At 37.4% G+C, this 17,401-nt stretch overlaps 1 protein-coding gene across 4 annotated transcripts in view; it reads right to left on the reverse strand.

Annotated features, from left to right (window-relative positions):
- Positions 1-777: 777 nt before the first annotated feature.
- PIK3R1 (phosphoinositide-3-kinase regulatory subunit 1) overlaps positions 778-17,401 on the reverse strand; it is a 55,083-nt gene continuing 38,459 nt past the window's right edge. The window contains exons 8-17 of one of the 4 annotated variants that reach the window (XR_010622421.1): positions 8,391-8,493; positions 7,595-7,693; positions 7,290-7,470; positions 6,705-6,830; positions 5,560-5,702; positions 5,120-5,296; positions 4,954-5,022; positions 3,254-3,424; positions 1,657-2,041; positions 778-1,544 (exon numbers count right to left, since the gene is read on the reverse strand). Coding sequence is in view for 3 of the 4 variants with exons in the window: in XM_065739788.1 (XP_065595860.1) it covers positions 1,852-2,041; positions 3,254-3,424; positions 4,954-5,022; positions 5,120-5,296; positions 5,560-5,702; positions 6,705-6,830; positions 7,290-7,470; positions 7,595-7,693; positions 8,391-8,493; positions 9,835-9,940 (1,365 nt within the window). In the remaining variant the exon portion in view is untranslated. Of the gene's footprint in view, positions 2,042-3,253; positions 3,425-4,953; positions 5,023-5,119; positions 5,297-5,559; positions 5,703-6,704; positions 6,831-7,289; positions 7,471-7,594; positions 7,694-8,390; positions 8,494-9,834; positions 9,956-11,996; positions 12,310-17,401 lie in introns of those variants that run through there. The other 3 variants (XM_065739789.1, XM_065739788.1, XM_065739786.1) reach the window with 3 other exon arrangements.

A 17,401-nucleotide genomic window follows, 5' to 3' on the forward strand; every position in this document is an offset into this window, starting at 1 on the left:
TTAGCAATTTGCAGTAAGTGAATTTCTGCAACAATCATGGCAGTACATGGCCATTGCAAACCATCCACAGTGAACTGTCCCAGAATTACTAATAAATTTAATTCAGTGGAGTTTTTGTTTGCTTCCTTTAACTGAACCATAACTCTGAAAATCTCTGGAGCTTGAAATTACGAAAGTGTTCACTTTGATATTCCCTCAGTCTACAAAGTTATGAAAACAAATACAAAGTGTTAATTAGGAAAGCCTTATCATTTTCAAAACAGATGTTTTCCAGTTGCAATTCACTCTATATTGTATCCAATTGTTCTACCTAAAGATGAGAATTTTTTTTCAGAACACTAATACAAAAAACAAACTTAGGCAACAGTTTAGAGAAACTTCCTTCATATGAAATGAAAATACCTTGACATGCTGACAAAAATTCTGCCACAGTAGATTAAGATGTCATTTATTTGCTACGAAGCATGATTTCACTGTGAAATCCAACCTATCTAACCCAGTAGCCAAATTTTCCTGTTTTTCTGCAGTCATTATCAGAGAAGGATACACAATTTTTCATCTTCTAAATACAAAGACAATCATGACAGAAATTCAAAATGCTTCAAAAAGCAAACATAGCATGGTACCGTAGTCTAAAGATATCTCTGAAACATTGTTGGAGTCTACGATATTTTGCAAGGTTCATATACTTTTTATTGAATAAAGCAGCTTTGAAGCTTATCAGGCACTGCCCAACAAAATATTTAGTAAAAAAAACCAAAACAAAACAACAAAAAACCAACAACAACAACAACAACAAAAAAAACAACAAAAAAACCCACGAACTTTTAAAACTTGGAGCTAATAGCTCAATATTCTGTACAAAGAAAACTGTAGAATATTTCATAGTTTTGATTATGAAGCCAACTCTCGGTGACTTCCTGTACATTAAAAAAAATATATCAGGAAAAAAAAAAGACAGTAAAAAGAAGGCAAGGAAAGAAGAAAGAAAAACAAGCTTAACCTGTAGACATGCTCAAGAGAAGACTACAGCCTAAAGAAAATTCAGTATTGCATAGCATGGTCTAAGAGTTCAGCTTTCAGCAAACAGAAAGGGGAAAAGAGAAGCAGTTTGGTATTGATAGTTTCCATCAATGATAGTTAGCCATCCAATACTATGTACACTAGTATAGACTGTATACCACTGAAAGACCTGTTTTCTTAAAACAGGATTTTTAAACGTCTAAGCAAAACACTTTCTGGCACTTCACTATCACGATTTCTCCTAACAGCATACTGTAACTGAAGTCCTTTAAAGTGTCCCTTATAAATGAAAGTGCCACTCTGCTACATGTCATTCACCAGAAACCAAAAAATCCACAATGCTGTGTGTTTGGATCCACTGAGTGTGGCAACTCCAAATCCAAGCCAGGTCGTGACCAAGGAATTCCAATAATTGAATGAAAAGACCTCTTAAACCTTGTGTCTGCAGAATCCAATGTTCTAGCTGGTAAAGCTTCAGAAGTGGTCGTAAACAAGCACCATGGTTAAAGGCCTCTATGTCCCTGCAGGGAGGTCAGGTTAGGATTTATCACTCTTGTGTTTTCCGTTTCTCAATTGGAAAAAAAAATAAAATAAGTAAAAATAAAAATAAAGCACTTCAGATTAGAAACATACGTTCACAGCTTAATACTGTGATCTCTCCCACTGCAGTTGTGAAGGAAAGCTCTAGTCCCATCTGAAGACAGACAGCTTTGACACTGCAGCTCAAATTCTTGAGTAAGGCTGAAAGGAGCCTTCTTTCTCCAGAGGCCTCAATGTTGTCAAATATCTTCTTTAGAAAAAACCAAACAACCCAGAGTATTAAGATCTTCATCGCCTCTGCTGTGCATATACTGGGTAGGCTAGTGTGACATTAAGAGAGTCATTGTGCTGCACAAGTGATGTGTGTTGATAATGTAGCACCAGTTCTTTGAGAGAGTTGTACAAGTTATATGGCTCTGCAAATCCATACCCAGTAGGTGTTTTGTTTATCACACAGTGCTTCACTTCTCCATCCACCCTAAAAAGGAAAAGAAACAACCAGTTTTTAGTTTCCCAATACAATAAAATTAAGCTAGAAAGTAAGGTGTTGGCAAGAAACCTTAAAATGCTCATTACTACATAGCACTCTTATCACAGACTCGTAGAATCACCAAAGTCATCCAGTCCAACCGTTCACCCATCACCAGAATCACCTCTTGTCTTCTGTGGTAGGATCACAGAATCATAGAATGGCCTGTGATGAAAGGGACCTCAAAAATCATGTAGTTTCAACAACCCCCGCCATGGGCAGGGTTGCTAACCACTAGACCAGGCTGCCTGGAGCCACATCCAGCCTTGCCTTGTCACTCTCAACCTGTGTAAACACACTCCCCCTCCTGCTTACATGCTCCCTTCAAGTACTGGAAGGCCACAATGAGGTCTTCCTGGAGCCTTCTCTTTTACAGGCTTAACAAGCCCAGTTGCTCCAGCCCTCTGATCATTTTAGTGGCCCTCCTCTGCACCCATTCCAAGAGCTCTGTGTCTTTCTTGTGCTGGGGGCCCCAGGCCTGGATTCAGTACTCCAGATGGGGCCTCACAAGCGCCAAGTAGAGGGAGACAATCACCTCCCTCTCCCTGCTGGCCACCCCTTTTTTAATGCAGCCTAGGATATAGTTGGCGCTCTGGGCTGCAAGCACGCACTGCTGGCTCGTGTCCAGCCTTCTTGTCCACCAGGACCCCCAAGTCCTTCTCTGCAGGGCTGCGCTCCAGTTCTTCCCCCCATCTGCACAAATACCTGGGATTGCCCAGCACATATGCAACACCTTGCACTTGGCCTTACTGAACCTCATTAGGTTCACACAGGCCCATTCTCCATCCTGTCCAGGTCCCTCTGGATGGCTTCCCTTCCCTTCAATGGACTGACTGCACTGCTCAGCTTGGTGCCACCTGCAAACTTGCTGAGGGTGCACCTGATTTGACTAGGCAAAAACTTAGGTTTAACCCAAATTCCCAGGTGCTGTGCTACTTCAGGGAGACAGGAGATAGGCAGGATTTAGTAGCTTCAGATAAATGCGTTATTCCGTGCCCTATGCTCCTTTCTTCACGTCCTCAAGATTGGCTGATCTGTTTCTAAACTGTAAGATCCAATGGAAACCATGAATATGAAAATATATTTGTGCCCCTTGGTCAAGGCACAGCATTTGAGCTGCCTCAAAGGTTGTTCATGTCTTTCACAGGTTAGAGTACATACACAACAGAACAGGCATAGCAGCCTTGTTTGCTGCTCTCTCGAACAAGGAATGTTCCATCTCGCTTTCCCCGCAACAGATTTTCAGCTTGGCTTCTATTGATATTTCCCACATTCCATGTTCTCTCATCATGATGAGGCAAGTCTTCATCATCATCCACCATAGAGTATTGGCTGTCAAAATATGACAAAATATGTTTGTGAAACATGCTGCAGAGCTACATGCAAATTGTTGGAGCAACAAAGTAGGTCTCCTTTTATATTACTTGGGAAAACACTGAATTGCTGGTTAGTAGCTTGCCTCCCAGATAGAACTAGAGGTGTAAATAATGTAATACTGTAACATTTCACTTGCTGAATGAAAGTAAAACTTAAGGCCCTTGTTTCTTTTAAAAATACTGAAGTGGATTTGAAGAAGGACATAACAAGGATATGATTTTATCTTTCAAAATACACAGCAAGCACTTCAGTACCTCTACAATAGCCCCATGTTTTGGTGAACAGCAAGCCCAGTGAAATCAATACCCACTGAGTCAGCTTTATTTCCAAAAATCAGAATACTTGGTCAGCAGTGAAAAATCATGCAATGTATGGATTATATCTGCTGCTTGTGAAAGCTATGAGCAGTAGTACAGGTAGACAGATTAATTATTCATATGAAAGATGGCTTTGTGGAAAGGGTTAAATAGTAGAAGATTCTCTTTTCTTACAACCAGACTATAAAACACGTAATATAGAACCTCCTTTACCAGAAGAGTCACCTCTACAAAGCTGATTCAGACTTTTAAAGAATTCATTGAGATAAATCCATGAAAGAAGATGCCTCTGCTTCATCTATGTGGACACACCACCTCAATATTCTACAACTCAAGAGCTGCCTATCTGTCAGCAGCCTGCAGTAGTGGGCCTCTCCCACTCAGTTTACAATCATTCTTTCCGAAGAACCTCCAAGTAGCCCATGAAGATCAGCAATCTCACACAGATACAGCACTCTGAGAAAGAAGGGTTCCTTTGTTTCAGGTGACTTTTTATACAGCTTTCTTATCCCATCGTACTCCTTTCATTCAGAAAGATATTCTGTATGGCTGTATTTTCAGCACCTAGAAAGATTCCTATTTTTACTGCTGCTTATTATACTCATTTTCTCTGCTTTGCAACTTCAGAAAAAAAGCCAAACTAAAAATTTTGTCAGCAGAAATCTGAGTTCTTAACAGATTCACTGACAAGGACAGTCTCAGAGACACAGGAAATAAAGATTTTCTTTAAACAATTTCACTTTTTGATGTTATCTAATATAGGGTACGACCATAGTGGCATATCCAATCAACAACTGGAATATGGAAACAGCACCTAAAAGAACTTCTGAACAATTTATCCAACAATTTGACATCCCTCTAAGATACTAACACCTTATTCTTGTGAATGAAGTGAAGATTATAAAGTTAAGTTTTCGTGCTTCGCTATGGTAACCTGATGAAACACTTGCCTGAATAACGGCCAAGCAGTGTCTTAGAGAGTGTCCTTTTGAATACTTACATGTCTGCCACCCTGCGTTAACTGTGTACACTATTACATGAGACTTAAGCTTGAAATTCTCTTTCAAATTCTTGAAATTCTGTGGTCCTGTAATCAAATATATTCTACCCCACTTCTGTGCAAGATGACTTGAAATACCAGGAATATTTAAATCTCAGAATACTCACTCTTCCGTATTTTCATTTCCAAGCCATTCATTTAACTTCTTTTGCCGAACACCTTTCTGAGTCAGCCACCTGGACGATAATTGCAAATAAAATTATTAGTTACAGAAATTGGATGCCATTAAAAAAAAATCAAAGAAAGAATTTGTTAATTCATAATGATACTTACATCAAGTACTGATCTCTTGTCTTCCTCAGCTGTATAAGGTCTGGCTTAATGCTGTTCATTCGCTTGTCTATCTCTCTATATTCAGCTGCTTGCTTCTTTAAGTCCTCTTCTAATCTACGTCTGCTGTCCACAATTTCACTTATTCGAGACTTCAGTTTTTCATAGTTGTGCATAATTCTGAATAGAATAATGTGGTAGGTTATATTGTCATTATGTTTTATTTTGATCTTTATATCTGCTGTTTCCTGAAGATATTTAGAAGATCATTTCTCTAAATGTAGCTTCATGCTTTGCAATTCCACATTTACCCCATTTTAAGTCTTTGCTTACAACTGAACTACATAACTTTGCCATCTTGCTTTAGTTTTAGGCAGAGCTATACTTGACATTACTTCTTTCTATAAAATAAAAAAATTTGAAATGCAAATACAACTACTGACCTTTGTATTTCTTTTTCATTTCCTTCTCGTTTAAATTTTTCAATGTATTCCTTACTGTATCTCTCTTGTGTCTGGCACTGCTCTTCAAATATTTTTATTGTTTCATTAAATGCTTCAATAGCTGTTCTTTTCATTTGAATTTCCTGAAAATAAAATAGTTATTCAAATTATAGTCGTTATCAAACAGAGGGATAATCTATTGGCTTGTATCATGGAAACACTTGAGCATGTTTTAACAATGACTTCAATATTCAATTACCAGAATGTATTGTCTGCAATACAAAATAAAGAAATCAGACCTGTGCAAAATGCTATCATGATGAGGCTTTCCAGGAAAGAGAAAGTGCTAGACAAAGAGTAAATTGCAATCTTTGTTTTGTATAAAGAAGTTTTACTTCGGAGGATTAAAGACCTGTGGCGATCCATTTTTCCCTTTGTATCAAGCTAAAATCCTTAGAAGTACAGCTGACTTCCTGAAATAAAAATTTACAAGCGGAATGGACAGGTCTCCAGAAGTCACCTAGTCCATCCTTCTGCCTCTAGATCGCTTGTCAATAGCTGAGTCTTTGAGTGTTGAAATGAAAGTTGCCTGCACACCTCCACCCTTCCTCTGTTACTTTCAGTCTTGTTTTAAGCTAACTTTAAGGAGCAGTCTGGATTCCAGTGGTGTAAAACAGCACTAATTCACTGATGCTTCAAGACTTGGTTAAGAATTAGTTAGAATGGAAGGAGGACAGAGGCAGCTTTTCGTTTCAGCAATGTATCTACATGCCATCTCTCCAGCCTGCATAGGTGAAAGCAGATCTTTTCAAAACTGGTGATAAAACGGCATACATGTCTTGAAAACCTTAACTTGGGCAGAAGAGAACAGTATGCAGAAGTGTTAGTAAATCAAAGTAGCTTCGTGATTGCTTTGGATGCATGTGTCAGTGTTCAACACAGTGTTATGTTGCAGGTGGTGTTCAAATAAGAGTAAGCAATTCCACTACACAAGCACATCAAGTACGTTGTTTTCGTGTTTTTGGGCAACAGTAAAGGGGGTGGAAGAGAGAAGGAGAAAAGAAGATGGCAGTATGAATTTAAAGCGACACTCTTCTCAATTCACATTAATCTTCACTTTCCTTTTGGTTTCAAATCTATCTTACCTGAGATGTTCTCGTGTAGTCTTCATAGAGTCTGTCATATTCTCGGCTTTTTTCTTGGAACTGGGTATTATACTCGTGTAATTTCTTACCCACTGCTTCAATGCTATCTTCTTTTACAACTTGATCCTGGGAACAGAAGAAAAGATATTTAATAAATCAACAATACAGTGCAGAACTGCTTAAAAATGTCCGAATATTTACATGGTAAATGTGACACCACTTGTATCAATATAAAGGTAAGATACACTATATGCACAATATGCAAAGACAAATAAAATTAATGACAAAAAGCAATTCTGCATTACAAGTTTGTAACAGTTTATATGAGAAACGATGCATTTCATCTGCAATGAATGGGCTATTTATTAACATGAGTTTATTTCTTAATAATGTATCTGCAGTACTTAAAGTTTTAATTATTTATAAGCAGTTTCTGGAGTTACCTTTGAACAAAAATACCCCTTTCACACTCATTTTATTTTTTCAAATATTAATGGAGCTGAGATTCTTTGTAACAAATAACTCCCCAGTCTGCAATAATCTCTCTGTATTTAAGTGGAACACAAAGAAAATAGACCAAATTACCTGCTGGTACTTTGACACTGGATACAGTAATTTTACATCCAGTTTGGGATTGTACTGAGCTAGAGATTCATTCCGGTAGTGGTTAATTAGCTCAACCACAGAGTTGAAAGTCAGCGGGTCAGAAAAGCCGTATTTCCCATCTCGGTGAAATATTTTGATTAATTTGTTATTTCCTCCTTTCCTGCAAATAAAGTTTGTTAAAAAGTCAGGCATACTTGGAGTACTACTTCATAAAGAACGTCGTATTTTCAATGCAGTACTGCATTTTGCTGTCAGGTAATGCAGACCTAGCATAACTGCCTTACCTTAGAGTAAGCGTGTAATCCCCGTGCATTTTGGTTGAAGCATCTCGTACCAAAAAGGTACCATCAGCAGTGTCTCGAAGTTTCTCATTCACTTCTTCTCTAAAATGAAAGCAAAACTAAATAATCATTTCAGTTACTTCTCACTCCTTTATCATCTCTCAAAGCTCTGAATTCTTGTTTTAAAATAACTTTTTAATAAGCCTTCTTGATCTTCATATAAATACAGACAGTTATTTAACAGCTTATTTACTATTGCCAGAGAACAACTGGGATACACAAACTATATTCTACATCCTCTCACTGCTGAAACAAAATTATATTCTTGCAGAGGTCTTTCGCTTGTTCATACAAGCCTGCGCAATTGGAGCAGCCAGTGATGGTCTAATGTACCCATATATATATATATATATAGTACAGTTAAAAATGTTGCTAATACATAGCACTTGTTAGTCTGGCTTGTTAACTATTGTGCCTTCAGCTGAGGTTCTGGATGAAAGACAAGAAAAAAATACTTATTTCTCAGTGTTGTCCTTTCATGCTAGCATTTCATACAGCTATCTTAAAATAACAGAACAATCACCAAATCATTTCATGTATTACATTCTAATGGACTGCCAGTAACTTTTTAGTCATGTTTGGAATAAAACCAACTGTGATATGATTGTGTTGGAAAATATCCTAAAAATAGCTCTTATTACTGTAATGTTTCTGTACAAAAGTAGAGTACATACTCAAAGAATAACACAGCAAGAATATAAAGTCAAACATGAGAACTACACGTCTTGAGCTGATTTACCTTGATATATCTCCCCAGTACCATTCAGCATCTTGTAATGACATGTTGTTATTCATGCCGTTGTTAGTTACAGTATTAGGTTTCGGTGGCTTAGGAGGCAGTGCTACAAATAAAAGGGGAAAAGTTCATTATAACTCACTGAAAACACAACCACATATCTCTTGAAATCACGGATTATTACATGAATGAGAATAGAAATAGTTATGAAATGCAGTTTTCAACCTCCAGCAGTATTTAAAAGTAACCAAAGGAATGAAGATATTTTTCTGAAAACAGTACAATTCAACAAAATAGATGTCCTGTTTAAAAAAAAAAAAGTATGTTAGTCTTGCAATAATGTATTTTAAGCAAAATATGATACCTTATCTCTTCCCATTCTGATAAAAGCATTTGAAAAAAAAGGATTCTGAAGTTTGCTTTTGTCTTCTTCCAGTACCTTTGGTAACTATAAATAACAAAACATGCAGAAATTATTTTTTTTTTCCTATGTCCTTTTCTTCCTACACTATAAAATAATACTGCTGTTTTCTCACCTATTTGCTGAGTAATAAAAGATGCAAACCCACAGCAGTACTGTACGTTTTAATACAATGAACTAGATTTCCATGATCCTCTGCATTCTGTGCATTGAATTGCCCAAAAACACTTTAAGAAACCCATCTGTGACCCAAATATCCCTTGTGTTAATCTTAGTATTCTTCAGAATAAACTGTCTTCCAAATGCCAAAGCTGATTAAAAAACCACATCCCCTTTTCTCAATGTCAAAGATGCATACGTATACCAGTGGGTGCCAGAGGTAGACACTGCAGCACTCCTGACTTACTAGCAAGGGGGACTATACTGAGGTCAGGAATAAAAAATCATCCCAGCTCTTTCAGTTTCTTAGCATGTACAACACTCCTAATGAACATCCTAGTATATATATTACGCCTGGCTACAGAAGATGATGCAATGAAAACAGAGAGCACATTATTTTTATATGATATGAAAAGATGATGTGGTATTAAGTATTCAATTAATACTGTTAGATTTTAAAAGCTGTTCTTCTTAAAACAATCCAAACCAACAGTTTGTCATCACTGCTTCAGAAAATAGAAGTGTTATTACAGCACCTCTTTTTAGACGCAATGTGGAACAAATATAGCAAAAAATAATCATAAGAAAATGAAATTTTTAATGACAGACAGAAAAAAAATCAAAACAGAAACAGGTCAATTCAGAAAAATTCAATTAAGTAAGCAGGCAAGTATTTCTACAGGTTATGATTCAAGTTACTATAACCATGCAATAAAACGCAATTTAATTCTTATTAAGGAAAAATAGGAAAAAGTATTTGTATCAATGACATTTTAAATATATCCTACATATCCACTAATAATTTTTCAGCAGCTACCATAAAGACCAAAAAGAATTAAGGCTTTCATAATAAGACTGCAGTTTTACCTGGTGGATCCATTTCTATGTAAAACATCAAGTCTGTGCCACAGTTTATATCTGTCTTGGGATATTCTATATCCAGATCTTCCATATTCCAAACAGTATTGTACATTTGTATGAGTTTCACTGAGTAAGCTCAGATACAAGGAAAGAGTCAGGCTCTCTTTGTAATGGTGTCTTGGAATTCATTTTAAAACCTATAAGGGGCTGCACTGTAACCTATTACATCATAATCCTCAGCCAATCATGTCAAAATAATGTCACCAGACCACTCCTGTCTCATCATTTTGTTCTACATTAATCTTAAAACAATTTCAGTTTCAGAAAGAACTTGCATTTAGCAGAACTTCAATATAAACCTGGTATTACAAGCAAAAAGACTGAGCAGGCTCTCCTTACACACCCTTGTTTCCATTTCATTTTCCTGACTTTGCAGCATGGTACAGTCCAAGGCTGGCAGGATGACAAAAGGCTGATATGCTGCAGCACGTAGCTCTCACACACACGCGCACACAACACATGCACGCTCACACACGGAGCAGCTCCCTTTATGGATAGGTAGGTCACTTCTCAGACTCATTTTCCTATTCGGATGTCTGAAGTTTATTACTGAAAAAAGCTCTGGATGGTTTCTGTACATGTTAATGATGTGGAAGGGAATAATTGCATGACTCTGCATGTGTGTTCCTATGTGTCTTTATCCATTATGTACCCCTTACGCACACACACGTACTTAGGCACGTATTTATCCACATAATGAAATATGGATTAGGTTTTTACACTGTGCAGATCTCTTGTACTTTAACAGGCACACAGATCCAGTGCTCCTAGAATTACTATATAAAGTGGATACTCTGCAATAGATGCCTCCCCCTGGTATCACTTAATAATAAAATACAATTCCAACTGATCTGGACTAACTCATTTTGAAACCTAAACATCAAATACTGTAACCTTACGTTCACTGTATTCTCCTACACTGTGGAAGAAAGTAAAAAACTGAGTTACGATCTTGAAAGATAATTTTGCTGAATATAAAATGCCAGTCTGTCAGGATATGGCAGGATTTAGTTTACCTTTTCACACTGTATCTCCACCCTGTTCTCACTGAGATATTTATCAAGTTGACTGTTTTTAAAAGCAAGAGTCCTTGTCAGTGTCTTCTTCCAAACTTGCTTTTATGCCACCCGTGTACTCCTAGTGCTCAGAAATATTCTTTCTAACCCCCCATCTCTGACTGCTGCTGTCAAATCTCTTTGGAAAACACGCACAGAACAGACTATTGATTACAGAGCAAAGCACAATGGAAAGCAATCCGAATGCTTCTTACTCGCTATCCTATATGGCAGCAGAAAACAAGATACCAAAAATAACCACAACAAAGAGTAACTGTAGCAACTAACAGCAACTCATCATAAGGAATCCTGCTACAGCTGAAATGTGCTTGATCTTACAAATACTTTTTAAAAAATTAACACAATTTCTACCCTTCTCAAGCATTTCACACATACCTCCCCTCCCTTGGCTCCCTTCTCCAGACCACCCCCTTTACACAAGCATTAACACATCAGAACATGTCTGGAGTACCAACAGTCACAAAAACACACACTACTTCATTTCATATGTTAATAAGCTTAAAATCATTGTGAAGCACTCTCCTCCTTGTTTAGGTAGACATGCTCCAAAGATTCCTTCCATTTTCTAAGTGAAACAGGACACTTGAACTCATCTCAGACACAAGTCCTGACACCGCGCTCCAAGGTTTGCCCACCTGCTACCTAAACATTGAGTTGCCAAGGTAATTATTTAAATTAGGATACAAAGATCTCCTGCAAAGGCTATGTTGCTGCACTTAGGGCAAATGTTGGATCAGCAACATTTTTTGTTCTGTTGAATGAAGTCTTTCAGGAGAAATTAGTTCTCCTGGGATCAGTGCTGGGCGCATTCAGACTGCCTTGCTGCACAAGCAGGCTGCTGTTCAGCCCTGGGCAGGATTGCTCACGGGCAGGGAAAGACAGGAGGCAGACAGGCGTTTCTCCTGCGTAACCCACAGGTACCTGACCTTCACTCCCCTACTTTAAGACCATGAATCCCTCTTGGTAATCAGCTATAGCAAAAAACTTGCACAAGGTGATGAAGAAAACACAAAGAAATTCAGAATCACTTACTTTGTACATTATGCATCGCAAATGCTTGCCCAGATTGAAAAGATAATCCAATAACCTGAAAAATCGGCTTCTTCTAACAAAAATCTTTCTTAAAAAAAAAAAAAAAAAAGGCAAAACAACAACAACAAAAAACTTCTTTGAGTAAACTTCTCTGAAGCAGAAGATAATTACAAAAAAGAAGACTCTGCTTTCCAACCAGTGTTCCACTAAAATCTCTGAAAATGCTGCAATATATAATGAGAAAATCCCAGCCTTCTTCCTCTTCTTAACTGCTCACTACTCTGTGCTGTGCAAAAGGCATCCACTTACTCTGGTTCATCATTAAAAAGTGAACCTGACTTTAGTACTGTTAAAAAAAAAAAAAAGAAAAAAAAAGAAACCACCACCCTCAGTAGCTTGCATGTCTCAGAGATAAAGATCTCAGTTTCATGATTAACTTGGGCAGGTTCAAATATTTGCTGAGCCAGGGATTTCTGGTGGGGGAGGGGAGCCAAATTCAAAGTAAAAGTTGTCATCAGCCAACAGGTGGTCAATGCAGGGCTAATTTTCTCATTTTAGCTAGGTAAGTGAGAAGATCATTGTATAGGCTCTCTAACTTGCTGCTGAGTGCAGTATTGAAGAAACACACAGAGAACAATTAACTACAGGAAGTGGCTCGCTTTCTGCAGAAAAATAAAACAGAATCAAAATCTTCCTTTAACAGAGCTGCATCTCTCAGATAAGCCCTGTGCAAGCAAAATAGCCTGCTTGCAACCACTGCATCACCTCCTAATCTGGATTGCAAATACAGGTGTTGCATGAAAACCCCTAGAATGAAACTGCAAGGCATTTTACCCATTTCCTGTAAAGTGGAAATAGTAGAGAAAACGCCTCTCTGAATCTATGTTGTTTGCCAGTATGTCAGGGTTACTCACTTCATGCAGGCATATGGGAAAAGAGACTGTCCAGAGAGGGAGCAGTCCAGGTGAAATCTATCTTCCTTGACTCTCTTTGGTGGAGATCTGACTTCTTAAGGAACAGAACAGCAACTGAAGAGTCTGCTCTCTTTTGTCTAACAAAGTTAACTTCTTTGCCAGCTATACCTTTACAAGGAAGTAAATCCAAAGTGAGAGGATAAGCAGCAGACCACAAGATTTAATTCAGAGAAAGGAGGAAGGGGATGAGTATTTTCCTCCTACTTTTTTGAAACAATTGATAACTTATGGTAGCAGGGTTCCTTGAGATTTGCTTCCCTTGCTTCTGGCAGTCAAATAGCATTGAAATTGTCACCCTACAAACAGATTCCCTATTCAAATTCCTCTATGCTACAGAATACTGTAGTACCAAAAGTTGCTTATACTTCATTCTACCATTAAATCCCAAATATCTTCTCTATATTATATATACATAAAGATATATTAAAATGTATCTATATTTAAAGGCTTTACAGCTGATGCACTTACTTCACCTGTAAAAATCACTCACTTTCCAAATTTTAGTCTTTGCCTAGTTGAACAATTATCAGTTACACATATAATTTAAAGCAGTGCCATCATAAAAGGACAGCATACTGCAAATGGCGATGGTAACCTGTGTTTCTCTTAACATATAGCACTGTACAGCAGCAAAAGAGGAATAATGTAGATATGCCTCCTATTTACTGCTAATACAAAAGGATAAATTTTTTTGTTTTATAGGGCCAAAATACAGATGCATATTTTCAAAGAAGACAACCCCAAGTTGTCTCACTTAATGGCTTATCATTTTAAAAAGGACTGATCAAGTCCAACAGGTTTGCATACACTTATAAACAGATATAAATTAACACACATTAATCTGTAATCAATTACTACAATGCCCCAAGTTTCACTTTTACCGAATACGTTAAACTCTGTATTGAGAAATATAAAACAAGTCCTACTGTCAAAATCTAATGCAAGAATTAAGCACTCCTAGGGCTGACTTTATCAATGCGTTTTGCTCTTTGCTACACCAGGTACGAAGCCTGACTTCCATTAGCTTAGGAGGGGAGCCCTCTGCCGGATGAGGAGCCAATGCACAACACCTGGCACGAAGCGCTCTCAGGGGATGTACTGCCCCTGCGCACACAACAACCCACGTTCGGCGTAACCAACAGCCCATCAAAACCTGTAACACGATGAAGGAAAGTCTGCACAAGGTACAGCATTCATACGTTCTCTACTGTGCCCTCAGACATTACAGACAGCACTATGAGCTAAGCCTAAGCAGCAAAGCTCAGAGCAGCTTTGAGACAGATTTCCAGAAAAAGAGGAAGAGCCTATATAGCCTCCCCTGCACTGATTACCATCTGCTAATCTTGCTGATCTTTTGTACAGCTAAAAGTGAAGTGCCTGCACCTGGGTGATACTGCCAGGATTCTCATTGAATCCCCAACAGTTAGGTGTAAGGCACTTTCATTATCCCACTTCCTCTTAGCTATGACCTGAGCAGTAAAACCCACTTCTCCATGCTTATTTTACAACAGTAAAAGTGGACAGGCAATCTTGAGGTAAGTACCACACAGCAGCTGCTTCCAGCCCCTGAATCCTTCCTGCCCACAATGCCACCATTGGCTCCCCATGTTCCTCCTGCTGTCCCACCACCTCTTCCTACCTGTTCACTTCCTTGCCCTAGGATTCATCTTCCTCCAGCAATTGCAAAGCCACTCTACACTGTTCCACTCCAGAAAGACCCCGACTGTGCCTCTCGTTATTCCCTCAAAACCATTCCTAACCTTCCGTTCCCCTTGGTCAACCAGAGGTTTCCTTGCCATGTCAGCGACAATTCTGTGTCTTCATACACTACAAACATAGGCACAAGATACATTTTAGCTTTGGCATTTTATGACAGAAGGCAAAATGTTACTGTAATAATAATAGAAAGAATAAAATACAAATTTTGCTGCTGTTACATGGGGAAAAAGAAATCCAGGCTATAGTTATTGTTAGATAAAATAAATAAATAAATAAATCTAATAATGGCCTAACAGTAGCACCTGTTTTGTGCTATGCTGTGCAGGCATCGCTTTTGCTATCAGATGCCCAATATATGACACTGCTCTGAGCAGCATACTTTCTACTATGTTGAAGCGAGAACCACAATTAGTGTGTGAAGTGGTAAGAGAAAGACCCACAGTTCTGTGAAGGTCTTCTCCCTACTCTGATCAGTTATCTCCAGGCCAACATTTTTTATATCTATTCACTGCTTAAGATATCACTAGAATTCCATGCACAATTTGTTTTAGATGAAATATTTTCATCCAGACTTCAGAATAACAGAAAGAAAAAAGAAAGGAGAACACTAACCCTTCACACAACTCTGTGTGAAGAAAAAAAAGGCAGCGCTGGCTTACTTGTACTAGCTTAATTGTCATTACTCTGTTTTCAACAAGTGAGATTCTTTCTGTTTGAAACTTCTGAAATTTTCAAATTCCATTACAGTTATTCTCAGAACACTTACGTGACAAATAAATTCTCTTTGCTAAACATCTTCCTTTACTACAATGCCTCTGAACATTTTTATGGAAATTCAAGCCACTGCTATCACTTACCTTGAAGTTCATCATTTAGAAAAATGCATCTTACTGAGTTCTATGAGAACTACAGAAACACAGTACTATGGACAATTGGGTCACTGAATGAATTTGGTGATGAACACAGGCTTGTCTGCTAACCCTGGAGACTCTTTAGCATTCAGTAAAGATTCAACTTTTAGAACTCATTCACATGCTTGACGTGCCTAAGAGCAGAGTAGCTAACCACAGACTGCAAAGCTCAAAAATTTGTACCTAAGCTTTTATTCAGCATATTAATAGATGTGCAAATATTCTACTAAAAATATTCCATTGTTCAGGATGGACTGTCACACACAAAGAGAATGAGATCTATTTTTGTCATACAAGAAATCCCTGAAGGATCCTCAAAATAAACAACTGCATAAAGAAATACTAATTAACTCATAAGCAATATTAAAAACAAATATTTATTTTTAATGACTAATGCTTAATTATTAATGTAGTGTCAAACTAAATCTGATGAATAAAGCCATATTTCTTCTAGTGCTGTAATGTCACTCTCAGAATGACTGTTTTCTCATTAGTAGTTCTAACACTAACACCTTTCACTTTTTTATGTTCCTCATATGAAGCAACTCAGGACTATATGCAACTAAATGATCTTGTAAGTGCAAGTTCACTAACTCCCATTTGGCAACTTAAGAAACTCTCAATACCCACTCTATCCCACATATCAGTGTCTCAAGCCACATAAATCCACATATCCTGAAGTATCTGCAAACACATAATTTCAAAAACTGCTATTACCAAATTCTGTCAAGCACAAAGGATTCAATAATGCATTTTTCTTTTTAATGCTTTAAATATGTGGCAAATAAAAACTCATTCTTTAATAATAAGCGGTTATTTGCAGATTCTTAATAAGGAAATACAAGTAGTCATTAAAAGTTTGCACTCTCCTGGTTTTAATGAAACATTAGGAACAGAAATGCAAAGTGATTTTGGAAATGCCTGCTAAACTATTTTGAGGAAAGTGAAAAAAAACCGAGGAACTATAAATTAGCTGAAAATACATGTATGCTAGCTGCTAGGGAAATGTTCCAAATTAACAGAGCTGGCAGGGCTGGAAAAACTTTATAATCAAAGCAGTAGGAACAAAACACTTCGCTTTAGACATTTTAAATTAATCACCTGTTGATGGAGGGGATTACAGAACGTACTTATATGTAATACTAGCAATAAGGCAGGTTTTTGCTGCTGTTTTTCTGCTGCTGTGCTCCAGCTCTTTGAAACGTGAAGCAGCCCTAAAAATCCCACTGTCATGAACTTTAACTTGTGCTGTGAATACAGGTGGGAGAGCTATACCATTCCCAATGTTCTATTCCTTGTGATCCTATCCTTTGCTCAGATACTCTTCGTTAATAAGCTGTAAAAAAAATTACTTTGTTAACATATAAAGTAACCCTGTGTTAACATTTTCCTTCGTACACAGTAAGCGTTTCTGCCTTGCTTCTACAAGTTATTTCATTTTAAAAGAGGAATTTCTGCATAAATGAGAAATATTATTTACTGTTTTACTGACTAAATCACAGCACCAAAATGATTATAATCTAGTTTTCTTGTATGAGATTTTAATATTTTCTGCAGTTAAATGATAAAAGAATCTTCTGAGTTACTGGATTAAAAAAAATAACAAATAAAAAGGAAAGCCTTGACTTCTTCGGATGATCTGTGAGCTACTACAGTTCTAAGAAAATTCTAGGAGTTGAATGACAATTAAATAAAATCTCCAGAATGTACACCTCCCACCTCCACTACTGCATGATACACATTTTATTGGTTTATAGGCCTTAAAATTTCAAAATTAATGTTTTCTCCTTAATGAAAAAGG

This window comes from Cyrtonyx montezumae, unplaced genomic scaffold, assembly GCF_038088225.1.
Source record: "Cyrtonyx montezumae isolate F1298 unplaced genomic scaffold, pur_monq_1.0 scaffold_25, whole genome shotgun sequence".
In the NCBI taxonomy this organism is placed as follows: domain Eukaryota; kingdom Metazoa; phylum Chordata; class Aves; order Galliformes; family Odontophoridae; genus Cyrtonyx; species Cyrtonyx montezumae.